Source organism: Actinia tenebrosa, unplaced genomic scaffold (genome assembly GCF_029948245.1).
Source record: "Actinia tenebrosa isolate PJP-AT-01 unplaced genomic scaffold, QUT_ActTen_1.0 PGA_scaffold7__59_contigs__length_16204524, whole genome shotgun sequence".
In the NCBI taxonomy this organism is placed as follows: domain Eukaryota; kingdom Metazoa; phylum Cnidaria; class Anthozoa; order Actiniaria; family Actiniidae; genus Actinia; species Actinia tenebrosa.
The window spans coordinates 1,456,771-1,484,660 of NW_028292584.1; the positions used below are offsets into that span (position 1 = coordinate 1,456,771).

General features: G+C 36.5%; 1 protein-coding gene across 2 annotated transcripts; it reads left to right on the forward strand.

Moving 5' to 3' along the window:
• Window positions 1-705: 705 nt before the first annotated feature.
• On the forward strand, window positions 706-27,582 carry LOC116306251 (electroneutral sodium bicarbonate exchanger 1). Of its 2 annotated transcripts, XM_031716271.2 has the most exons (18): window positions 706-889; window positions 1,001-1,054; window positions 1,225-1,303; window positions 4,128-4,268; window positions 9,437-9,751; window positions 11,149-11,549; window positions 12,471-12,716; window positions 13,479-13,553; window positions 14,811-14,968; window positions 15,684-15,858; window positions 17,264-17,884; window positions 19,083-19,361; window positions 19,996-20,174; window positions 21,169-21,241; window positions 22,298-22,366; window positions 23,454-23,627; window positions 23,965-24,156; window positions 25,035-27,582. In XM_031716271.2, exons 1-18 carry the CDS (start codon window positions 809-811, stop codon window positions 25,467-25,469), a joined length of 3,747 nt encoding a protein of 1,248 aa, XP_031572131.1. In that variant the 5' UTR covers window positions 706-808; the 3' UTR covers window positions 25,470-27,582. The 2 variants fall into 2 exon arrangements, with proteins under 2 accessions (XP_031572131.1, XP_031572132.1); XM_031716272.2 differs by lacking the exons at window positions 706-889; window positions 1,001-1,054; window positions 1,225-1,303 and adding exons at window positions 3,748-3,806; window positions 3,886-3,961.
• The last annotated feature ends 308 nt before the right edge of the window (window positions 27,583-27,890 follow it).

Here is a 27,890-nt window from a genome sequence, read left to right on the forward strand (position 1 = left end):
ATCAGAAAGGAGGTTACGTTTTTTTATAAAAACGTCTCGTAGTGTTTTCTGGCCAAAGTCAAAGTTCATTGATTCTAGAAAAGTCATATATATAGACTCCAACCCATCGTTCTAATAATCTTTATAGGATATATAGTTTTTATACAGCGACTGTTTGTCGTTATATTGCTTACATGAAGTCTTCGAAGGGGGTGGGTCATAAAATAAAGGTAATAAAGAACATTTTCGCTAGTCTTTATCAGATTTTCTCCCCCCCCCCCCCCCCCCCTCCCTCATTCCTTCTTAAAAGAAAGATACTTATACCAAAAAAGCTTGCTGAATATTCCATATTAATAATTTCATATTCCATGTCAGATACCAGCCTCAGTGTTTAATCTTGATATGTTTTTGTTTTGCCAGGCACCTGTTTACAGAATGGAAAACAAAAATTTCCTGTAAGATAACAGTGAACTGGCCATTATCTTTCTTAACTATCATCCTTTAAATGACATGCGGCTTTAAAAGGTTTTGCTGGCAGGTGGGTATTTAGTGGAGGTGATTTGTGCGAGTAAAATAAAGCCGTATTTTTTTTATTTTTCATTTTCTTATTTTTTAACATTTCTATATTGAGCTTCTACTCTATTGTATAATGTTTTGCCTTCTGATTGGCTGATTTCTGACATGTTTTACATATATATGCGTGAATACATTTGCAAAGACATTCAAAACAATTCCTATCCATGTCAAGAGTTCAGCGATAAACCTTCGCGCTTCACTTCAGAAATATTTGGATTCTCGATGTAGCTTGGTCTGCTGTTAAGTTAAAAAGATGTCTTCGCCCAAGAAGACAGACAATGTTCGTGATGATCCAGAAATATCATTGGAGTTCGAAGATTCTCGTCCTCGCTCGGTAAATCTGCAGACTAAACACTCGTTTCCTTCTCCAAGTATAGATGCAGCTCTGCCTTGTCATTCGAGCAAGCTAAAGGACTAATATGGAGTAATATTTCTCTGTTTACAGGGCTCAAAGACAGCCAGAGACGAAGCATACAATTATTTGACTCGACCTCGGGCGGTAATGTACAAGTTTTGTACAATTTTAGATCATTATTTTTAAGTCGTCCCTTTTTCAGCTAGCAGCAGCTGTGTTTCGTTCGTATACCAAGGTGTTAGAAGTCTCACGACAGTTGTTTTGTACGTGTATTTCGATCAATCGTCAAATTATCTTGACCTATTTTTCAACAGGGTTCCAAGACTGGTGTATCTTTAGATCCCCATTCTTTGGACTTCTATACACCTAAGCTCGAAGCCACAGAAATAACCGGTAAGTTTACCGTAGTAGGAAGTTTAGAAAAACTGCTTTTCAATTTTTGCCAGACATAGTGCAAAAAATTTTTGACGTGTGGTTCTTGCCACGAAATCAGGTCAAATTTTGATAACTAAGTTATTGAACATGTGGGAGTATTTAGAATTCTTATATTTTCAGGCTATTTTAAAAGTAAAATGGCCGATGAAATTGACTATAGCTGTTTGAATATGATATGACTATCCTTTGGGAGCTAGATTTTTATCTATTTTACGACAGTTCTCGATATGTATTGCTGGTTTTCAATCATTCCAAAGAGAGGGAAATGACAAAATACACGGCGCCCATGTTGGATGAAGCTAATGACGAATCTTTCGTTAAATTCATCCAGCATGGCGGCTTTGAAAACCATCAATAATGAAGGAAATCAAAAACTCGTATGTTTGATACGGTTCTCGTATAAATTTTATTGCTCACTGAACCGAGGATCTCTCTGCTATGGATTCTTGAGCATTTCATGCTCAGCGAGTTAGCGTCAAATCACAATGATTCAACCGTATTTGATGACCTTGTTATCGGTAATAAATTATATTGTGATGGTGGATAAGGGACGGACCTTTTAGAGATAATTGAGGTCTTGAGAAGAGGAGGGTTGCGTAAATCCCCAATAAAATATCGAGCAAGCACTTCACCTACGAAAAATATATCGCGCAACCTCTCCTTTCAGTAAAGAAATATTCAGCAAATACGAAAACATTTGCGTGGAGGGATTGATACAAAAATAAATAATAGTGCAGCTTGAATTTGCCCTAGTTCACTATGACGTCACATCAAAACAATCTATCGTTTAAACGCAAAGGATCATGGTCGTCGGAGGGGTTCAAATCAACGCAAATTCACCGAAAATTGTTCTAAAACCCGTATCAATCCACGAAGAGAAGTAGAATAGCCAGCAAACGCTCAGAATATTTTTTAGTACATATTAACGCATATTATATCTGAAAACCAGGCCATTTTAGATTAAATAGTTTCGTTAGGAGCACATAAACAAGCAGTGACGTCATAGTGAAATAGGGAAATTACTGCAAACACCCCACACAATCCCAGCAGCCTTTGTAAGGAAATACTCGACCCACTCCCCCACTTTAAAAGACGAGTGGGGAAGTGGGTCGAGTATCGCCTAACAAAGGCTACTGGGATTGTTACTGCTCTAAACAAATTCACACGTCCCCAGTAATAATCCCAGAAATCCTTGCAAGGTAATACTCGGCCCATTCCCAAACTCGTTTTTGTATCATGGGATTGAAATGCGGACAAGACAAGCCAAGCCAAGCCCAGCGCACATATTAACATGCTACAACAATGTTTTGTAGTCTAGCTAGCCCTCGATCGATCGCTGCCTCTCCAATCGCCCTCGATATAGTCCTCGATATGGGTAAAACCAAGGCGTACGTAATGGCAAAAATTTTAGATTCTTAGCAGACGCTTCATATCTTTTGACGATCGGATTCCGAAGTTTTTCCGAAGTTGGGCGGTGAACTTCAAGCATTCTATTATGGCAAAATGAAATTGGGAGTTCAAAACAAACCTCGAAACTTTGTTTCATGGAGAAGTTTGTTGATGCATGACTCAAGATAAGTGACAAAGATTTAGTAGAGTGGTAATCGACCTTCTCATCATACTACATAGATAAGGATTCTTGCGAAAAAGTATATAGGACACAGTTTGAAACTATAATCAAATGGGAATGATGTTTTAGAAACGATATTCTCAAATCATATTTTATTTAATTTCGAGTTCACTTGTACGTACTGGGGCTTTAATATCCGTTCTTGCTGTTCTACCTGTACTTCCTCCATGCTGCACCTATTAAGTTTCTCTCCTAACGATACTGTGAGTATTGGAAACAGTTAGCTTCGAAAGGTTAAAGTTGCTCGGTTTTAGTGCTATCCGATAGATAAATGTTTATAAGTGGTAAATCGATGCTGTTATTCAATAGATTTATTCATTGTAACCGGGCCGAACAACCAACGATCTATGCACCCTCCCGCCCTGTATGCACCTACTCCGGGAAGCGCTTTTCATTGTATAGAAAAATACATTAAATAATTGTCCAAGATCAACAAAGAACTCAACTTTGACCTTCGCCGTGAACAAAGTTCCAAAGTTTGTTTTGAACTTCCGATTGAAACTTCGAAATCCGATCGTCAACGGACCCAACCATCCACGTATCTCGTCAGTTCAACATGTCATTTACTAGTAACATGAGTTGTACCGTGTATTAAATAACTTTCCTTGGAGGTCTAGAAAAGACGGGGAAGTCTGTAAGAAGCGAAAGCGTAAATGGGATGACGTAGGGTAGTTATGTTGTCCAAAATGACGTCATATGTCAAGTGTTGATTGGCTGTTTACTCGTTTCCTGTCGCGAAGCTCGATTGCGAAAGTTCACGTGGTTACACGATATCGAGGCATTCCTTAAATCACTCCAACAAACATGGCGGACGAGAAGCGTTTTAGCATGGTGAATACAATATCGCCATAAAAACTTTCATTTTGTCGGCATTTTGGACTCTAAAGTGACTATTTCTTTGTTATTTTAGGGCGAAGAAGGGACTTTACTGGATAAGGCAATCACCGAAAGCGCTAATCACTATTTCGATGAGTTAGATTACAGAAGTACGACATAATGTTTCAATTTTTTTTTTTTTGCCCTCTTTTTTTCGCCTTGAGTTAAAAAATAAAAATTTCGTCAACCAATTGATCGGATACCGAGATATTAAAGAGTTTAATTTAGGGCTAGTTTACTGGTTGTGGTTTTAATGCGTTTGTTTTCTTTCCACAGATCATAGACAAGTCTACGTTGGTGTTCACCTTCCCATCCAGAATGCAAGCTCTCGTACGAGAAGAACAAGCAAGGATTCTTCCAGGAGACGCCATCATCACAGACATCGCAGAAAGCACAAAGGAGAAAAGGGTTCTGATGGTATGGCTAATATTCTTATCCACAGTACATCTAGCAGGTTTTCCTTTTTTATCCTGTCACTAGATAAAACAATATTCTTGTCATTCCGAAAAGTATTATTAGGGTGGAGGAAGTCTCATGATCCGGAATTTGAATCGTAACTAGTTAAAAACTACTTTCTTTTAGACCGTTTTTATAGTTATATATATACACTGCATGAGTATAGATAAGATATTTTATATAACAGAGAATTAAATATGTCTTAAGAGCTTAATAATTTTTCGATTCGAAAGGAGTTTTCGTAGCGTTGTACGTAGTACCTGGAAAAGTTAGTATTGTTTGTTTATTGATGCTAAAGAAGTAGGAAAACCGATTGTGATGAAAAGAGCGGTTGTTGTTGAGGACTAGTGGTCGGAAGTCATTTTTTCCTTCCTTTGATCAGATTGATGTCTCTTTGAAGTTCAGTTAGCAAGCGCAATGTTACAAAAAAAATTTTCTGCCTAATTTGTTTGTTGTTGTTGTTGTTTTTCTCCCTTCCTCTTAATTCCTTTTGTTTCTTTTTTCCTTGCTGTTATTTAATTCTCTCTTGTTGTAATGATTAAAATAAATCTCTATTAGTTTGTTTATTTCTACCCCTACTCTTTGTTCTTTTGCTTTCTTTTTTCTTCTTTTCATTATGAGTCGTGTACACCAGTGTGAAACACCAGTGATTATACTTTTTATCAGTTTTGCAAGACTTAATATTTTTTTGTTTTCATTCCTAAAATGCTCATGCTTTATATAATTTTTGTGTTTTTAAGAAGCTGTAGACACTATACTATTGTGTTGGCTGGTATGTACTTCCTGTTAACATTGCTTATGCAGCATTCCAGACTGATTACTTAAAATTAAAATTCAAAAAGTATGACATGAAGGACTATCCTTTTAAATAATGTCTGTAGTATGCCCTGATGAATATTTGAAGTTAAGTTATGAACGACAAAAGCAATTTGGTAGATGCTTGGATCAAATGGGAGTCCATTGAACAGACTCTATCCATTGATATGATAATGAATGACAGTGATTTTGTCATTCTCTCTAAAGTTTACGATTATCTATCTATCCTTCATTTCTTATATCCATATGTGTCGTAGTAGATAATTTTATCACCGTAAATACAAAAGATAATAGACTGACGTTTCGGACGTTAGTCCTTCGTCGGAGTCGATCTAGATAATTTTATCACCCTAAATACGAATATCACCGTAATTGTTATATCCATATATTGCTTGATGACAAAATAATAGGTTTTTCTTTGTAGGCGAATGTTTGAAAAGTAAGTTATGATTTTTCAATTTTTTTTACAAATAACCAAACACAGGCTACAGCAAACATGTCAAGCTATGTCCTGTCAAGATTCTTCCAGTTTTTTTTCTTTGAGAACTACTCCAAATTTCAGACTAGAAAGATCATTTAATTGCTTTGTTTAATCAAACATCAAGTGCTTTCAATATATATACCAATGGTTAAAATTGCATTTGACAATAATATTAAAGTATTCACTGCTGTTGTTTTTATTGGTGAGAAATACTCATTGTCCTGTAAAACAGTACTTCAATATTAGTGTTATCTATTTGGAGCCAATAGGGAACTAGATGCATAGAATAACTATAGATACTCATCTATTAATTCCTTATTTCGTTTACTTCACATAATATTACACCACATACTTATCTATTGCATAGTATTTCAAGCAGTGGACACATGCACTTCTATAATTACCTATTTTTTCATGAAGCTTTTTAAATTTGACAACTTTTTTCCATTTGCATCCCTGTATTTTTGCCAAATATTTTAACATTGTTTTAGATAAGATAGTTTTTGACTCAGTCATTGGTCCTATTATTGCACCCTGCAATAAAAGCTTAAGGTCTGCTTATCTATCTCCCTTTTGTTTTTTTTGTTTTTGTTTTGTTTTGTGTTTTTTGGTTCTGCTTTCTTTTGGTTATCTTTTTTTTTCCTTTTTGGTTCTGCAAATTATTGTCTGTGCACCTCCCTGCAAGATCCCTAGTTACGCCACCGAGTTGGTATTAAAAAACGATCAATGGTCCGATTTTATTCGATGTGCACCCACCCTGTAAAAGTTCTGGTTACGGCCCTGGAACCTAGAATCACAAAAGATATTTAGTACAAGGAATTAGATCCAACCCTTTCCTAAGAATTTAACATTCGAAAATAATTCACTAAGACATTTCATAGTAAATAATTATAAGATTCAGGGATATTAAATGATTTTTATGCTTTTCACAATTTTAAAAAGTCTTTTTGAAAGCTATTTTTACTTTCGAACAATTTCTGTGACAAATAGAAGTCTGTCCTATATAATATATATTTAATTTTGATTATTTTGCTTATTGTTGACAGACATATATTTTGTTTGACTTGATGGATTTCATTAATATAAAGGGTATTTAGAAGTACATATGTCATTCGAAAATGTTCTTAAATTGTCCTGTGATTTGTTAACATTTTAGTACATTATTGAAAATTAAGCATTTCCTGTATCACATTCATTTTTAATATAAATAGGTTATTGAAATTCCAAGAGTTTTGAAAAACGAAAATGAAAACAGTTAGCTAGCTTAAATAGGGTGAGGTGACATGAGTTTATTACAGTATCTAATTACTGAAGCACTCTCGTTAATAATTCTTAGCATTTACAAAACATTGATCCTTCATTCGGTATCCGGTCATTTCGAGACACAGTCGTTTCGAGACAGGTCGTTTCGAGACACTAAGATACAAGTTCGAGACAGGCATATATCCGTTTCGATACACCTCATACACCGTTCAATATATATCATATATATAGGATATTACAGGTTCAAAACGATCTTATAAAGATAAGTATTTATTGCTATGTTGAGATAAAAGGATACCAGACCAAACGTTACCAAGTTTTCCGTAAATTATTGACTTGAAAACTCGTTAATCGACAACAAGAATGATCGACTCGTCAAAACTCCCAGATCTTAGTCAGAAAACTATGATTTTTTCCAAAATCTTTATCAGAAATTTACATCTTCTAAACTTAATGAAGAACTTTTAGATAAACATGAAAGGGGATTCAAGTTTAGAGAGAAACACGCAAATGACTAGCTCAAAAACTTTAGACGCGGACGAGATATTTTGACTTGACAACAAGAATGTTCGACTCGTCAAAACCAACAGATCTTAGTCAGAACTCTATGATTTTTTCCAAAATCTTTATGTTGGTGTGGTTTCGTTGGTGTATAGTGCATCTAAAATCTTATTATTATCAAGGTAAAAGCATATGAATTATTGACTTTTGAAGTATTTGGTCAGTTGTGCGTCTTTGCTGGTTAGGAGTTAAAAAAAGCCAATAAAGTGCTGTGATAGGTAGATTTTGATCCGCTTGGAGCTCAAAGCTCGATGAATCTACTCTGATTGGAGTTTTTTTTGACGTGGATCGAATTCATATACTTTCACCTTGATAAAAATAAAGGTTATACTAATATATTCTCTAACTTTAATTAGTGTTTCTGATAACGATTTTGAAAAAAATCAGAGTTCTGACTAAGATCTGTTGGTTTTGATGAGTCGAACATTCTTGTTGTCGAGTCAAAATATCTCGTCCGCGTCTAAAGTTTTTGAGCTAGTCGTTTGCGTGTTTCTCTCTAAACTTGAATCCCCTTTCATGTTTATCTAAAAGTTCTTCATTAAGTTTAGAAGATGTAAATTTCTGATAAAGATTTTGGAAAAAATCATAGTTTTCTGACTAAGATCTGGGAGTTTTGACGAGTCGATCATTCTTGTTGTCGATTAACGAGTTTTCAAGTCAATAATTTACGGAAAACTTGGTAACGTTTGGTCTGGTATCCTTTTATCTCAACATAGCAATAAATACTTATCTTTATAAGATCGTTTTGAACCTGTAATATCCTATATATATGATATATATTGAACGGTGTATGAGGTGTATCGAAACGGATATATGCCTGTCTCGAACTTGTATCTTAGTGTCTCGAAACGACCTGTCTCGAAACGACTGTGTCTCGAAATGACTGGCATTCCTTCATTCTAATTTAACCATTATTCATCACATCTTCTAACTGATGATGGCATGCATTCTGTCGTAACATCTCTTCAACTAAACCCAAGTGTGGAATGATTTTTAGATGTATTAAACATATAGTTAATATAATTTCTAAACTAATAATTAATGTAAATATTTATCTTCCCTTAAGAGAAGGACAAGACAGGACTGCCATTCTGAGTATTAATACTTGTCTGAGTATCACTAAAAGTATTTGATATATTTATATTATTTAAAACCATCATTGGGTACCACAGGTCACCTGTGGCATAGAGTCGAGAGAGCTCACCTCACTCAGCGCTCAGTCCCACTGGGCTCGATGATGTTTATCAGTAGAAATGCTTCAATGTTGGTTCTCTTCTATGCATTGAGGGTTTTTCTCCCTCCACAAAAATCAACTCCTATTAACTCTAATTTGATCATAAAATGAGCTGAGGGCCACAGGTTTGTTAGTCTCTGGCTATTACTGCAATTTCCATAGACATTAATGATAAAAGGGTAAATTTTACACTGTGAAAAAATGAAAAAACTTCAGACACTAGTCCTTTGTCGGAGTTTTATGTTTCCATAAACATGCAAACTCTGTGTCTCCAAGTTGCACGCTGGAATTTAGTTTTTCACTACCGCCAGTCAAAAATATAAAAGGTCCGAATGATTGATTGACAGCAGCAAAAACAAATTTTAGCTGCAACTCGCAGACACAGAGTTCGCATAATTATGAAAATTGCGGTAGGGGATCCTCATAAAACCAAGGGCAGTTATTTTTTTATTTTTTACTTTTTTTATCATTTTATTTACTTTTTTAAAGGAAATATTTGAAATCTGGAATAGTTTGCTTGTATGTCTTGGTGTAAGCCAGGATTTCCTCAACTATTAAACAATACTATAATAAAGAAGTAATCATTGATCCAGTTGCTATTGTTTCTGGATTTTTTTTTACCTCATATTTTTACACATAGACATTTTGATCCCTGATCGAGAATCTTCTTCTTTTACTTGAGCAAGATTTTAAAATGGCTAGCACACGCTGTTTGATGTTTGTTTCATTAGTTTTAGTCGTATATTTTGTATGTGAGTCTATTGTTTTGTCTAGCTTCAGATATTGAGAACCCATGCTCCCTACCCAACGAAAGAGTGCGTTTCATCCTTGGTGGTCAAGAAATCGAAGTGGAAGGCCATCAAATATTTGCTGAACTTGATGAGTATAGAGTTACTGAAGAAGGGGGAGTATGGAAGGAATCAGCAAGATGGCTAAAGTTTGAAGAAGATGTTGAAGAAGTTGGAGACCGATGGAGCAAACCTCATGTGGCTACTCTTTCTCTTTATAGTCTGTTTGAACTGCGTAGCTGTTTGCTACATGGCTCAGTACTGCTAGACTTGAATGCTTCTAACCTGGAACAGATATGGGGTAAGTGAAAAGTGATTTAAGAGAAAAGAATTAAACTATCATCCATTGCAGGGCTTTAAATAGCAGCTGGTCAGTTGGCAGTCACCAGGCAAGATGACCAGACAAATTAGTTTTTAGCTCGGTCATACCTTGTTTCTTGCTCAATGTCACTGGTCAAAATGATGAGCAAGGCAAAGATTTGACCAGACAAGTTCCAAGTGTTGCCAGACATGATTGGCTGATGGCTGGCTATTATTTTAGGCCCTGCATTGCATCCATCCCTATATTAGTCCATTCATCCATCCCTTCCATTCATCTCATTCATTTAATAATTCATTTGATATGTTCTGTTCATGTATTAGGCTTGTAAAAATGTGGGCAGTTTATCTTGGTTTTCTAACAATTCAAAACAATTAAAGGGTGCATGATTCCAACAAAGCTTATTGTTAGTAAGATTACTTGTAGTCCAGTTTCTGGAGTTCCCTGCTAGCAGAGTCTCTCTTCTCTTTCTGTCCCTTCTTTCAGGTGGGGAGGAAGGAGACTCTGGCGATGTAGAGCATTTCCTTTGATACACTGCCATCCACGATCGTGGACAAACAAAACCAGTTTTTAACCAATTACATGTAGTGCGCATGAGCAAATGTAACACACCGTGGCGCCAAACATTGTTTGACTAGAACGGCTGTCAATATCATGACAGCGTTGCTAAGTTACGCCACGCATGCGTGATAGAAATAACGTCCTACATTAGCAGAGTCTATTTTTCTCTCTCAACCAAAACAAAAGGAAAATAGGCTCTGCTAGCAGGGAAATTCTGGAGCAGTGCTCCAATAATCATTAGTTGGCATGCCTTGCAAATTTTTAGTCATCAATTCTTACTTCAATTAAACTGTAAAAGGCATTTTTAAAATTAAAAATTGTTCTTTTGTTGGCTGTAAGTGTAACTGAAAAAGGTACCTGAGTTTTCAAGTTGATTATTTGAGCAAGGACCGCCTAGATGATTTTGTTTTTATGAAAAATACGGTCAAATCCAAGATCTTGGCAAAAAAATGTAAAGTTTGCAACATCATATCTCAAAAACAGTGACTCCCAAGTTTTTCTTTCTTAAATAAGTTTTCAGTTTATCTTAAATGATTTTTTTATTTTTCATTTTTATCTTAAATAATTTATTTACACACAATTAACCATGAAAATGAGTGCTTCTTTTTCTATGATAATGTCAATATTACTCAGTGTTTATCTCTAAAACAATGACCCCCATTCTTTATTTAGTATTTCTAACTTCAATTTGATCAAGGATTAGTATGTCAAGTTTCAGAAAATTCAAATCATAACTTTATTAATTTTGCCCCTGAATGTCCTTAAGTTAAAGATAGAATTTTTGTATTAACTTACTTTATTGTTTGCTAATTTAATAGACTTGGTGCTGGATGATTTGGTCTACACAAAACAGTTAGAACAAGACAATAGAGCCAAAGCCAAAGAAGTGCTTCTAGAAAAACATGTTCACCAGTTTGATAAATCATCAAAGTCTCGCAAACAAAAACCAAAAACCTCACAAAGTCTTGGCCAACAGCTTGCCAGCCTTGGCTCTAGAAAATCTTCTGCACCATCGCTGCAGGGCTTGGAGAAGAAAAAGCCTGTGATTGAAGGCTCCAGGTCAGTGCCTTTTAATCTCACGGCGCTTATGGAAGAAGATGAGCCAAGTGATTCAGATAAATCCTTTCCTTACATCCCATCTGCTGTTTCATTGGTTGGTCAAGGAAATGAGGAGGATAAAGACAGTGAGAGGGATACTAACAATGACACCTATGAAACAGTAAGTTCTTTGAGTTTTACTTGAAAAAGTTATTTTGTGTCTTTTGATATGAAAAAAAAAATTTTCCAAGGTCAAACTGCATCTTGCTGAGATTCATGTCAGATCAGACAAGGGCTTGTCAAGATTCTTCCCAAGATCCAGATACACTCAATTGAAGAATCGTTGTAGGCTTCAGAAACAAAACATACAGTAGAAGCTGAGACCGAAATGGCACATGGGAAGTACATGTACATTAATTAGATGCATGCTGTGACCAGCGACCAGTAGCATCATCCACTGTTTTTAATACACGTTTGGCATTCTAAACCGACTGCTTGGATGGCGCAAATGAATAAAATGTAATATAATTATGTCATTTCCCATGTGCCATTTCGGTCTCAGTTTCTATGTTCTATGTTTCTGAACCCGATAACGATTCTTCAATTGAGTGTATGATAATCTTGCATAAACCTGCAATATCCTGCAAGCTCTTGCACAAGATCTTTGAGGATCTTGTAGGACATTGCTGCAGTAGGATCTTTGATCTAATTCTTGGATCCTCTTAGCAAGGAATTGTGAGGGGGGAGGGGGAGGGGGGGGCCCCCACAAGAACTAAAAAAAAGAAACAAACGTCTTTATTGATTTAATTAATTACCAGAAATGTAAGGGGGGGGGGGGGGGGGGGCATATATTCTATGCTAATGAACATGAGTCATGATTAGCATTGTTTTCCTTTCACAAAACTTAAATATCTCAATTTCATTGGTTTTTGTTAATTGGCTTCTTAGTAAGAACCACTTATTCAGAGCTAATAATCCACCTCTTTATTTATTTCTACCAATTCATTCCCTTTTGAAGTTGACTCTACACCATGGGAAAATAAACAGTACTACTGATATTAGTGATATCTGATGTTTCACATATTCTTGTTGATACTTTTAGTTTGATCATAACTTCATGAAGAAAATTCCCCCTGGAGCAGAAGCATCCAATTCTCTTGTTGGTGAAGTAGATTTTCTAAAGAAGCCAATCATAGCTTTCATTCGTCTGGAAAACAGCCTGCTGCTAAATGACATCACAGAAGTCCCTATTCCCACCAGGTTCATGTTTATCATGTTGGGACCCCCAAGTACCCCAGGACGATATCATGAAGTTGGAAGAGCAATTGCAACCTTAATGTCTGATGAAGTAAGATATAGAAATGCAATCTGTAATTGATTGTATTTATCTGTAATATATTTATTTGGGAAGCATGAGTGGAGTAGTGGTGTGAGCGCTCGCCTCTCACCAATGCCACCTGAGTTCAAGTCCCGCCATGCTCAGTGTTGATATGAGTAGAGTTGTTTGTTAGTTCTCTCCTGTGCTTCAAGGGTTTTCCGGGTGCTCCAGTTTTCCTCCCTCCGCAAAAATCAACTCCTAAATTCCAATTCAATCACAGAATGAGGGCCATAGTTTTGTTAGCCAATGGCTATTAAGTGCTACCCTTGTGGGGGGAAAATGGACAGTATTGTGTAACAGTATAAACCATTACAGTTCTAGCACAATACAAAGCTCTCTGGAATAACTTGTTCATAATTGCATAAAATGTCAGATATAGTGCTGTAAGTTATATATACAGTATGAGTGGCAGTGTTTATACTATATATAAGCTCAGGCGTTGAGTGGTGAGCTGACTAGCATTTATACCAACATTTTCTTATAATTGTCGAAAAATAGGAACGTTGTGTATTCTACATTATCTTATTCCTACCTATTAATGCCATTTGGTGATACCATTCGACTAATGTCTTGCAAACATGAATGTGGCCTATTGGGAATCAAGTGTGGTGCAGTGGTAGTGCTCTTGTCTCTTATCTCTGGGTTCTCTGATTGCATTCATATTGCCCATAGTGCCCATTTCAGGTTTGTTATACAACATGCAATTTACCATTTTGCTTTGTTGTTATTTAGATCTTCCATGAAGTGGCTTATAAAGCAAACTGCAGACAAGATCTTCTGTCAGGCATGGATGAGTTTCTAATGCAGGTAAGATCTTCTGTCAGACATGGATGAGTTTCTCATGCAGGTAAGATCTTCTGTCAGACATGGATGAGTTTCTCATGCAGGTAAGATCTTCTGTCAGACATGGATGAGTTTCTCATGCAGGTAAGATCTTCTGTCAGACATGGATGAGTTTCTCATGCAGGTAAGATCTTCTGTCAGACATGGATGAGTTTCTAATGCAGGTAAGATCTTCTGTCAGACATGGATGAGTTTCTCATGCAGGTAAGATCTTCTGTCAGACATGGATGAGTTTCTCATGCAGGTAAGATCTTCTGTCAGACGTGGATGAGTTTCTCATGCAGGTAAGATCTTCTGTCAGACATGGATGAGTTTCTCATGCAGGTAAGATCTTCTGTCAGACGTGGATGAGTTTCTCATGCAGGTAAGATCTTCTGTCAGACATGGATGAGTTTCTCATGCAGGTAAGATCTTCTGTCAGACATGGATGAGTTTCTCATGCAGGTAAGATCTTCTGTCAGACATGGATGAGTTTCTCATGCAGGTAAGATCTTCTGTCAGACATGGATGAGTTTCTCATGCAGGTAAGATCTTCTGTCAGACATGGATGAGTTTCTAATGCAGGTAAGATCTTCTGTCAGACATGGATGAGTTTCTAATGCAGGTAAGATCTTCTGTCAGACATGGATGAGTTTCTCATGCAGGTAAGATCTTCTGTCAGACATGGATGAGTTTCTCATGCAGGTAAGATCTTCTGTCAGACATGGATGAGTTTCTAATGCAGGTAAGATCTTCTGTCAGACATGGATGAGTTTCTCATGCAGGTAAGATCTTCTGTCAGACATGGATGAGTTTCTCATGCAGGTAAGATCTTCTGTCAGGCATGGATGAAGATCTTCTGTCAGGGGGCTTATTCTTTTTCAGTGCTTATAGACTGGGGTTTTATCAGAAGGGGAGCTTACAAAAGGCTGGGGGTTTAATAGAGGAAATACATTATTTGTAAAATGTCGCCACCAGCCTGTTTCCTCCTATCACAACAGCTGAATGAACAACTCTCTACTTTTCAGAAAAAAACATATTTTTTTAAGTACCAAATTTTTGCAGGGCTAAAATTAATGGTCAGTCAATAGGAAATGTTCAACCAAAATTGGCACTTGTCTGACCAAACCTCTCTTAGGCCAGTCACATTGACTGGACTTGTGACTGATTACTTCATTGTGTTCACACTAAATCTGGTGCTAATAGTCTATAGTATAATGTTGTATGTTTATTGTATGGTAGGGGACTGTATTACCACCAGGGGAATGGGATCCCTCTATCCGTATAGAACCCCCAGCAACTGTGCCATCACAAGAGAAGAGGCTCAAATGGGGTGAATTGAATGATGATGAAGACCATGACCCAGCAGACAGAGAAGAGCATCTCAGAAAAACAGGAAGGTATGTACTGCATTCAATTATTTAAAAAGCTCCTGTAATTTTCAAATCTTGCATTCTTATTAGTTTTCTTATCATGCCTGCTAAAAGCTTGCGGCACAAACTTGCTCATTACATGGCAAGGAATTTGCCAAACCAATCACATTGGGAAAGAATTTACTCTCCATCCAATCAAATGCCCAAAACATGACATAAACATGGCATGGTCATGGACATGGTCACACCAAGGTTATAGACCAATCACAGTTTATATGAGAAAAATCAACCAATCAAAATCTACAAAACATCATTGTGGAGGCAAGGCAAGCACACAATACAGCTTTTCACACTCATAAGGAAACTGCTCTAGTAGCACACCAACCTGTGCTATCCTTGAGTTTTTTTTTTGGAAATTGAGAGAAACATAATACAAAAATACAAAATTTGAGGATTTTGTCCCCCTCCCCTCCCCCATTTCTCTATAAAATCGTGAAGGATGCTACGATAACTTGCAACTTTGCTTGGAACAAAGTTACCTCTACAATATCATAATTAGCTAGATGCTGATCACATGATCAACTTGGGCTCCTCCTTCGGGTACCAGACACAGTGATATGCAATAGAACAATGCAATACAATGTAGGTTTGCGCTACATGCAGAAGGACCCCCAGCTTGAATGTTTGGATTTTCTTATTAAAAACACTTCAAATCTCTAACTGTTTTGTTCTTGTAATTTAGACTTTTTGGTGGTTTACTAGCTGACTTGAGGCGTCGTCTGCCATGGTACTGTAGTGACTTCAAAGATGCACTCAGTCCACAGTGTATTGCCTCAGTCATCTTTATCTATTTTGCTTGCTTGACTCCAATTATAACGTTTGGTGGTCTAATGAGTACAAAGACAGACCACTATATGGTAAGATGAAAGATCTATAGAACTGTATACAGTTATTTGCATCTAAGCATGAACACAACACTAAAACATGTTCTAATTATTGGTTGATGAAACATAGTAAATTAGTCAACTGGAAATTTGCACGTTTGGCTCGCAGCTCTTTAAAATCTGCCAGCTGAGCAATAAACATGCACTTTCTGGTTGACTAAGTTCCTATGTTTCAGCAACCAATTCGAAAATGTTTTAGTGTCATGTGTCCATGTGTAGATGCAAACGACTGTTTATTTATTTCAAAAATGATTCATGAATGTTTTGTTGGATGTTGCACACTATAAAGTCCAAAAAAAATTGTCAAACTTTACTCTTGAACTTTTTTCCTGAATATTTTCTTCTGTACAACATATGAATATAATAAATTTCAAGCTGTATGTCAAAAAAATGTTGGTTCGTTAGGTTCAATTTATTTTTGCACTGATTGGGGAGAGAAAGAAGGGTTGAGAAGCAGGGTCTCTGTAGATATTCCCCACACCTTAGAAATTAATTTTGTTTGTAGCAACATAAGAAACTGCGTTCTTTGAATGCTAAATCTGGATTGGGAAGCATGGATGTTGTACAGTGAGATGTCTCACCTCTCACTAATACCACCTGGGTTTGGCCACCGGCCAGGCTCTGTGTTATATGCTTTTTTGGCTTGTTGGTTGTCTCCTGTGCTTCAAGGGTTTTACTCCAGGTTCTCCAGTTTTCCTCCCTTCACAAAAATCGAATTTTCTTAATTCCAACTGGAATTTCAGGGGATGAATAGCTACTCTGTTGAAATGCCACTACTAAATCCCATTTATCTATCTTTTTTTAATTGGCTGTAAACTCATACCTTTTTGTGAAACAAGTCAACCAACTTGTTACACTGTAACATATTTTTTCATAAAAAGGTTTTTATCCAGAAAGTTTCACATAGCTTAGTGTGTTGTGCAAAATTTCTTGTAACAGCGATACCCTAATGAAAGAATATTTTTGCAAAAAAATAATAATTTGGGACACTTTTCAGTCATACACATCAATGCTACACTCTATGCTTTTGCATGTGATGAACAAGGAGAAAAACTCTTGTAGCACAGGAGAGAACATCACATCAAACAAAAGCAACTCACATGTCGATTGTTATGGAGGGAAGAAAACCAAAGAACCAGGATAAAAACAATCATAGGTCACAGGGAAAACACCAAATGAGACGAACTCAACTCACATACTAGCTTGATTGGGATTTGAATGAGGCCTTCTTGCCATGGGTTTCCTAGTGAGAGGTCTGCACATTAGCAGAGAAAACCACCCATGCCAACCTCACTTTCTTTAAAGGGAAAATACATGGCCTTTATGTAATCATTTAAAAAAAAATTATTTAGTGACATTGTTCATTTCTCTTCAATAGGGTGCTGTAGAGCAGATGTTGGCTGGTTCTATTGGTGGAATATTATTCTCTCTGTTTGGTGGTCAGCCATTGATCATCCTTGGAGCAACAGGACCAATGCTTGTGTTTGAAGAAATCATTTACTCTTTTTGCCAGATGTCAGATTTAGAATACCTTCCATTCAGAATGTGGATAGGAATATGGACTATGCTATTTTGCTTCATTCTGGTCTTCACAGATGCCAGCTCGTACGTCTGCTATTTTACCAGATTCACAGAGGAATGTTTTGCTACTCTTATCGCACTTATTTTTATTGTGGAAGGATTTTCAAAATTATGGAATGTGCAAACTGACCATCCCATAGACATTGGCTACACAACGCACCATGAATGTTTGTGTAAGAAACAGACTACATTTTTTGGGTCAGTTACTTTACCCAATGGAACAGTAATGAATAATTCGGTTACCAATTGGACTGAATTAAATGTACCAATACAGGACTGTGAGTACAATGGAGGAAAACTCATAGGTATGGCATGTGATGAGAATGTGTTTTTCTTATCTGTTATTCTCACCTTTGGTACATTTGCCATGGCTATCTCCCTCAAGTCTTTTCGCAGCAGTACTTTCTTCCCAACCAAAGTAAGTTGAGTCTATCAATTATCATAACTTCATCTTTATCTTGAACTTTATCATGTATACAACTATTTGAAGAAAGGTTGTAAAATTTGACATCAAAGGAGATAGATAATGGTTGTGTCTAGTAGGATACTCGCAGTCCAGGTGATTGAGAGAGAGAGAGAGAGTATAATTGTCAGGGAAATCTTATTCAGTTGGCTAGTAGGCATACCCTGTGATAGCATAAATTAAGCTATAATAAATATTTATGTGTTTAGATATGACTAAAAAAATGAGACCACACAAGCAAATTCGCTTCATGGTCTAGTGGTTAGGGTTAAGTTAGGTTTTCGATTCTTGGTGTCTTCACTTAATTTTTTTTCTACGTGAAGTACAGTGTGTACGGAGTAGGGTGGCCCACAAAGGCAATACAAAAGTACTAAAAAATACAAAATACAATACAAAGCAATACAAAATACAAAAATACTGTGAAATATTTTTATACTGGGAAATATTTTTGTACTGGGAAATATTTTTGTACTGGGAAATATTTTTATACTGGGAAATATTTTTGTACTGAGAAATATTTTTGTACTGTGAAATATTTTTATACTGAGAAATATTTTTATACTGGGAAATATTTTTGTTTTGGGAAATATTTATACTGTTTGGAATACATATATGTGTACTGAAATACACATTATTGTACTGACATTAATATATTTGTACTGTGTTTGATATTTTTGTATTGCCCTTGTGGGCCACCGTAGAAGAGAACCACAATTTCTATAAAGTCCCACTCGTGTGTTCGGAAACCTATGACGTACTTCGTTAACCCTAGTCTCTCTCAATCACCTGGACTGCGAGTATCCCATCTATACACAACCATAGATAATAGGGGCAATAAAAGGTAATTCCAACATCCAAGAATAGCTGAATTGACTATTGTTTTTCATTATTATTCTTGTCAAGAATGCAACACAGAGATGTTGGTGTTGTGATGTCCAGTGTTCCTCTTAGGCAATTTAGCCATTTTAGATGTTTCAATATAATTCCTTATTAGACAAATCCATATTGATTACATTCACGTCGCACATAGTGCAGTTTGAGCTCGGTATGCAACATGCACCAAAACCTTTACCAACATTTTTTGAAATATTTGTCTTTCATTGTCCACATGGTAAACGCACTAACAGTTAGTCATCATATTGTTACATTTCAGGTCCGTGCCGTAATATCAGATTTTGCTGTGTTGATTTCAATCTTAGTTTTTGTCAGTATTGATGTAGCCTTTGGTGTCAACACTCCAAAACTGATAATCCCCTTGAAGTTCCAGCCAACAGCAAGCCATAAGCGAGGATGGCTGATACCTCCTCTTGGTAAGAACCCAGCGTGGGTGATCGTTGCTGCTGCTATACCTGCCGTTCTTGCTACTATTTTAGTTTTCATGGATCAACAGATTACTGCTCTAATTGTCAACAGAAGAGAACACAAACTAAAGGTAACCAGTTACGTTACACTGTAGAGACTTCGCACTATCATGTGATGGCAGCCATGACAGTACAGTAAATGTATGTAGGAACAACAATAAAGTCTTTTCCCCCCTGAGAAACTCTATTATTCTCATGCCTCCTGTTATGGCTGCCAACAAGATGGTGCAAAGCCTGCATAACTCTTTCCAAGGCACACACAGTAATAGACATCTTTACCTTGGGCATAATGATTTCCCATTTCAGATCACGCCATTTCCTTGGGAATGAGATTCTTTGTTTGAGTTGTATATAGTTGTCCATATTTATGTGTCTTTTCATGCACAACTGTTAAACAAAGAAATGATCTGTTCTAAAACATACAACAAATTATGACCAAGTTAAAGAGATGTATTACGTGGAGCACAGGTTCTGCTTAAACACTGCCTCTCACTCCTTTTCTTGGGGTTCAGTGGTCGGCAGATGTGCTGACACATTTTTGTGGCTACTGCATCTACATGTTTTAATATTAAAGTTTGAATCTCTATAGTGACTTGTTCTATAGTCATTTTAAAGGTGCATTCTTTGGTGGTTGAGTTGGGGGTTCACCTTTTGCTTGAGAATAATATTAACTAAATGCTAATAATAATAATTTTCCTCTTTCAGAAAGGTGCTGGCTATCACCTTGATCTGTTAATGGTAGCTATAATTATTGGGATTTGCTCAGTTCTTGGTCTACCATGGGTTGTTGCTGCCACTGTTTTGTCTGTCTCCCATGTACAGAGTTTATTTTTGGAATCACAATGCACAGCACCAGGAGAAAAGACAAAGTTTTTAGGAGTAAGGTGAGTAAGCTGCAGTACATGTACATGTACTAGTATTTGACAAGGGGGTGATAGTGGAGAATTACCCAAAGTCTACATGATAAATAAAGTAAACATTTCAGGAGTTGAAAGTCCTGCTCTACTTGTGCAACATTGTGCACAACAACAAACATTTTCTTTTGAACACGGGTACAACATCACTTGCCATATTTTGACATTTTTAGCCAATGAGGCTGCACTAAAACGAAGACCAAAGGTTTTTGGTATGGCAGGGATGATTATTGAAGGAAGATATGACAACAACAACAACAACAACATCGTTTTATTGTACCTAGAATTACATTCATATTTACAAACAAAATTACATAACTATAAGTACAGGCCCTAACTAATAACTATAAATACATGAAGGATGTTGCATGAATTGTTGTAACATGTGTCGTCCCTGAATCAATTTTGCTGCACGCAATGTTCACGATGGTGTAATAGTGTTATTGATGTACCATAACTGTACTATAAGCTATAGCCTTGCTTCCATCTTGCCTCATGTTCCTCATTGACCACCACTGAGATGCCAGCATAAAGTCACAGTAACTTTGTGCAGTCTATGTATTTTGTGTTTTCCTCTTGTCAGAAATAACATACTGCGATGCTACTTTAACTGCTGCCTGGTTAGCTCAGTTGGTGAGAGTGTCAGTCTGTTGTGCACAAGGTCATGGTTCAAGTGCCAGCTGCACCAACACTCAAGGTCTAAAATAACCGAGGAGAAAGTGCTACCTTCATAATAACATAGACTGCAAAGGGTTATACCTTTAAGTAAGAATTTAAAACCATAGGCCCTTTCTGTCTTTACTATAACCATGTAGAAGACGGATGTAAAAGACGCAATGAAGACCCTGGTGACAACCATCTTTATTGCCTGTGCTAACACTACATGGCACAGAACTGTTGTGGTGTCCCTACCCTCACTGAAGAAGTTAATGAAATAAAATAAATAATTTTATTCTATATACAGAGAACAGCGCATCACCGGGACTGCCATCTTCATACTGATTGGTCTTTCAGTTCTCATGACTCCAATTCTCAAGGTAATAATATACCAGACTTTCAACAATGAAATCAACTTTTTTCTGATGAGAAAAAGATTTTAAGAATCATTTTTGCAAAAACTGGGGTTCCTGTGGTGGACTTGTTTCCTTTTCAGGATCTTGATCTGCATTTATTTATTATCATAAGAGAGATGTGAGAAAGAGTCTGAATGCTTTGACTGTCAAGGAGTTCAGATTCTTCCTCTCAACTTTCTTATTTTTCTTATGAATATTGTATATTTATGTAGATGGGATTCTAAGGACTTTGAGGCATTTTGCATTACTTTTCTTTCATTCTGTATATTTGATGTGTATATTTATGTAGATGGGATTCTAAGGACTTTGAGGCATTTTGCATTACTTTTCTTTCATTCTGTATATTTGATGTGCATATTTTATTATAAGGGTATTGGGATTATGGAATGCACTAGAATTAAATTATTATTAGTATATGTAATAGGACTCCATTTAATTGGACGAGGAAAATTCCGAGGACTGACAAAATTGGATGAGGTCGTAGGCCAAGTCCAATTTGGCAGTCAGAGGAATTTTTTGAATCTAATTATTTCTTGATTGGGGAGCATGAAATCCCATTACCTATTAATTATATAGCTGCCTAATTAATCCCATATCAACAAGACCTGTCCAATTAAGAAAATAATTGGACAGTTACCAATATGGGATTAATGAGAAGCTGTATAATTATTGTTATTGTTGTTATTATCATTATTATTATTATTATTATTATTATTATTATTATTATTTTCATTATTTCACTCCAAAAATGTCTCCAATTTGGACTGATTGGTTGGTTGTCATAATTTATTCAATGACTCAAAAATCTGTCAGTTAGTTTGGTGTGGACGAAAAGTCTTTAGTCCTACCAGGAAATAACACACAATAGATATCATAATAACATGAAAGGAAATAACCCACGGTCACTGGATTGTTGGGCTGTTGAATCTGTCTTGTATTATGCTCTTAAACCTTTCCATTCCTAACGAAGAGCTCCTGCAAGATATTGTATATTAATGCACCTGTGTCATTTCATTGCAGTATATTCCCATGCCAGTGTTGTATGGTCTGTTCCTGTACATGGGATTCTCAGCACTAAAGGGAATACAGGTCAGTCAATGAGGGTTCGTACAGGTCCTTCAAGTACTTGAAAAACCATGGAATTTATGATACCAATGTATCTCTAGCACAAAGCATGATGCGAAACCGAGTACTTGCGCTTTTTCAGCTCTTCTAAAAATCCATCTGACAATTCTTAGACATTTTCTATGGAAATGTGAGTATTTCAACAGAAAAAATTCTATTGATTTCCTTGTTCTTATTTGTCTAGTACTCGGTTCCCCAGAATATGTTGCGCTAGGATTCATGCTCGTGCACATTGGCTACTCAAGTGTTGTTGAAAAGCTCTTGAAAGAATAAAAAATCATTGAAAAGTCCTTCAATACTCCATGAAAAGTAAAAATATTTTGTCGATGTTGTGAGGTTTGATATTAAAAATAAATAATGTAAAATGTAAGTTAAAATGATTAATCGAAAAGACATCGTTATGAAAATTTTGGTTATTTGGGCTATCTTTGATTACCCTGGAAAATGTGGAGATGCCCAATGTGTAACCACGAACGAATGATTCAAATCCTTTTGCCGGATATGGAGGCATTCTTCTTCGTCGAGAACAGCAAAAAAAATGTAAAGTATAAATAAAATATAAAGCTTTAGGCAAATGTTTGAATGTCCTTGAGAAGTAAATTTTCGTCACGAAAGGGACTTGATTTTATTCTTTGCAATCCAGCACGAACCCTGGTCAATAGACCACGTTCAATATCTTAAAATCCAAACTTGATTGCAATGCTTTAGTCGCATTGTACTTCATGTATCGTACGAACACGTGGATCACCAAATACATTTATTGGTAGGAATGAGATCTTGTACAATATATAACGTTCCTACTTTTTGGCAATATTAAGAAAATTTTTGTAAAAATGCTAGTCAGTTCACCACTCAAAAACGTTATAATAAGATCTACAGTGCTATACTTACTGATCCTCTTGAGTTTTAAGGCAATTTTGAACATTTCATTCACGAGCCTTGGTATCTTGCTAGAATTTTAAGATCTCGAACAAGGCCTATATTGTCATTAACCATCTGCTGTGCCATATCCGTTAACTGTTTTTCTTCTTCTATTTTAATCAACCAAAAGTTCTTTGAGAGGATCAAGATCATGTTTATGCCTGCCAAGCACCAGCCTGATTTGATCTACCTTCGACGAATCAAGATCACTCGAGTCCATCTCTTCACGTTCATACAGATTACATGTCTCGTTGTGCTGTGGGCTATCAAGTCGACACCTGCAGCATTGGTCTTCCCAATCATGGTAAGAAGGAAGCGTGGGTGGCGTATCAGTGAGAGGACTCTCCTCTTACAAAGGCGACCCGGGTTCGAGTTCTGCCGGGCTCGGTGTCGTATGTGGGTAGAGTTGTTTGTTAGTTCTCTCCTGATGTGCTTCAAGGGTTTCAGTTTCCTCCATACACAAAGCATTTTCTCGCCGCCATACCACTCATGCATCCCAAAGTGTTTGCATTGTTGAAGTTGTTTATTCTGATGCTGAAATGAGGCTAACTCTGAGCAGATGAGTCTAGAGGACCTCTAGAGGACCTATCCCAGTCAAGATAAATCGTTCTCAACTTATGGTCCGTATGTTTCCTTTCAAGGTTCTCATGCTTGTTGTGGTACGTAAAGTCATGGAAAAGTTTTTCTCCAAGCATGAGCTTCAGGTTCTCGATGATTTAATGCCAGAAACAGTGAAGAAGAAGAAGCTCGTGGCATCAATGAGTGAAGGACTCAACGGTGAGGCAGTTGATGGTGATGGTGACGGTGATGGTGATGGTAGTGAAAGTGGACAGGTAAGACTTCATTCGAGACGGCGCCATCTATAAACTTGTTTTAATACAAACGTTGTTGGTCTGAAATTTGCGACCAATTGCAATTCTCCAGGTTGCAGTTCTTCAGTTATATTTGTATACCATTTTCGTATATTTTTCATGGTTTATAGAGCTTTTAAAGTGTATATCAAGGATTTTTTTCTTTCAAAATCACATATATGTGGATAGCGTAGTAGTATGGTTGCAGTATTTTCGTATGTAACATTTTCTTTTGGAGATATAAACATTTGAAATATTAATATGCAAATGAGATGACGTAAATTCAAGACTACTTTATGATACAAAAATGCTGTTGTGCAAAGTTCTGCTTTTTTACCATTTGCAAATCATTCTTATAACTGAAATATATGGCTTTGTACACTTTTAGGTTATTTCAATTCAGAACACTTAAATCACACTGCAAAATGTAACCTATTCTTGAATTTACGTCATCTCATTAAAACGCTATATATATATATTTTTTTTTCCTGCCCTCCCTCCCTATGGTAGGTATATATAGGTAAGTATTCCACTGACCAGATCATCAGTGTGACAGTTGCACGGTGAGTTGTGACAGGGTTGCCATAGTTACCACGATTTTATGTGCCAGGCCCCCCTCATCTCACCGAACAAGCACCTAACGTCAAGCTCATCTACTAGTGATGAGTTTAATATATATAAAGGCATATTAAAGCGCTATTCTTCGTTTGAGTTGTATCTATATTCATGTGTCTTCTCTTCTGCACAACTAGTAAACGATAAAATGATACTCTAGGAAATGACACGTGGTCTGAAATGGGAAAACATTACGCTCAAGCTAAAGATGTCTATTGACTGGAATATTTGACTTATTTAAACAGGAAGACGATGTTGACGGAGAGAAGAAAGAACCACAGGTCAACGGGCCAACTCAGGTAGAAATCCCCATCAATATCAGTGATGAAATGACAAAGAGCTCCTTATGGAAGTCGTTTGTAAGAGAAGGATCAGTAAAGAAGAGAGACAAAAGTTCGAATAACCACCACAGCTCAAGAAATAAACACAGACACCGACACAAAGACGATGGCAAACATCGTAGTAAACACTCGCGTAATAAAGATAAAGATCCCGGCTTGTGGTTCTCAATGGACAAGAGAAGATATGATGAAAACGATACTGTAGAACTTAGGCGACTAACTGCAATCGAAGAAGATGAGCCGGTCGTGGACCCGAAAGAATTCCTCGAGATTCCCGAAGTTCGTGTAACAATGCCTTCTTCGAATGGTATCAATGAAACAAAAGATAAGGAAGCTTGAAAAATTATAGGTGCAAAATTTTTATGATAAAGGTTATGTATTTAACATTATCAACTCGAGTTAGCTATCTTGAAAGAAGAGAATTGAGCTTTCTTTCTAGATGCCTGGCAGCATAGTTAATTCCGCTCCATTTACTATGCTGGCAGCAGCTGAAGATGTCAATCCAGAAAATCCAAATGTTGCTGATGAAAATCTAAATTCTCACATCGTTTTTCTTTTTTGGTTTTGTATTATAAAAGGAGAATTTAGATCATCATCAACATCATTTTGATTACTGTGCTGATCTGTTTTGTTCCAACATGGACTCAAATGGGACAATCTAATGAATTTTATAATAATAGCTAATATGCATGTTGTTTGATGCTGATACGCTACCAGAACACTGTTTTCGCTTTATTCTCTTGGCACGTCTAATCTTCACGCGACCCCTAGCTTTTCGCTCCGATGTGTTATTTGACTTAATATCTCTCGTAACTGATTTTGATTGATTATTTATTGGTCAGAATAACCTAACATTGCCATCTTCGTGCATTTTATTCATGTCAAGGTGTAACCAGGCTCATCATCTCTCGCTTATGCAGCATCTTTATCCAGCGTTCTTACTTTTTCTACAAAAATGGAAGTATTTCTAATATTGAGTTATAATAATTATTGAAGCTCTTTCTTGGTGTTGCAAGGCACCTGAAGCAGGAAGACAATAAACAATAGACAAGGAATAAGATAAAGCTTGCTGCACCAAGAAAGACCCAGTATTTTATCCCAGTCGCCATCTTGACGTTTACCAGAACTCGATTTGACTCTCTTTGAACTCGTTGTCTCGTTTGTCGCAGGAAAAATACAAAGGCTCCCAAACTTGATTCAACTATTACCTGCACGAGTGGTGCGGGATGACAACGGTATACTAGGGATCCTCGACTTGGTATATCACCCAAAGAGTGTATAATAGAAGTCATAAGCGTTTAGTGAATGAATTTTTTTTTATCCTGGGTTTATATATATATATATATCAAAATCCATTTAAAATATTTTTCAAAGAGTGCCTCAAAATTGCAGGAGCATTACATAAAATAGTTAAAGACTAGAATAAAAAACTCTGTTTTATTGCGACTAGCTCATACGAAACCAGCTAGTCGCAATAAGACAATGGATCATTTATTCTAGTCTTTAACTATTTTATATATATATATATATATATATATGTATTTAGAATTTCGGCTACTAAATGAAATTTTTTTCTGATTTCAGACCACGTGTCACTCCTTGAGTATCATTTCTTTGTTTGGATGCAAAGGAAATGAATCCTATTCTCGATGGAATGACATGTGGCTTGAGATGGGGTAAACAAACGCCCAATTTCAGCCAGTAGAAAAAACGTGGTAAAGAAATGCAAGCAATGAAGTTTTCTAGCGCAGACGTCGTATCGCGGGAAAATAACACGTGATCTGTCCAAAAACATTGCTGAGTGTTAATTTTAAGTGTCACTGGACACCAATCCTTTCTGCATCTACCGTGTTACTGTAGTGAATGTATTCACTTCTAGCAGGCTTCTAAGGCCGGGCTAGATCCTCTAAACTAAACCTCTACCAACCCCATATATTGTCGTCGTACATTGCCTAGAAATGTTGTAAATGATGACTTGACAGAGCTAAAGCCCGGTTACCCGTTAAATGGGCATCTCATAGCGGCCAGAGGTCGTTTAGTGGGATCAGACTGTAAACTTAGTATTTTCTAGTTAATACAAAATAAACCCCTTGACGGGACGGGAATTTGCACGGTGGACATGGAAGCTCATTCCAGTTTAAGGTTTGAAATTTTAATATTAAATGCAGTGTAAATAAGTGTTAGACTCGGGTCAAACGTTGAACTTCACATGAGCCGAACCTAATTAAAACAATGGAGGATAACAAGACGGTCTTTGATTTCATTGGGTTCGGCTCATGTAAAGTTCGACGTTTGACCTGAGCCTAACCTGGAACTGATTACGATAATCGAATAATCTAAACAATACTAACAATCAATAATCAGATTGAAAAAAGAGGAAAAACGTCATGTATTTGTGCCAGGAATGTGAGTAAAATTTTAAAGAGCAAATAAAGTATATTGTATGTGACAACTTGTTATCTGATGGCTTCCTGGAGAATTGATGGTGGCTTAGCGGTAATGCTAGTACAGCTATTAGTTGCAAAACAAGCCATAAATGCACTATGGGTGATGTGAATATAAAAGGCTGCACGTTTTTTTTTTTTTTTTTTTGCATATTTTCTACTGTGTTGACATTATTTCATACAGTTGTATGACTGGACTAACAATTGGTAAGAATATTCTCATTTCGAGTTCACCTTTGCTAAGTCTTAAACACCATTCAGACCTAAACGTGTTTAGTTAAACTGTGTTTTCATTTGGGGAAAAAATGAGAAACTA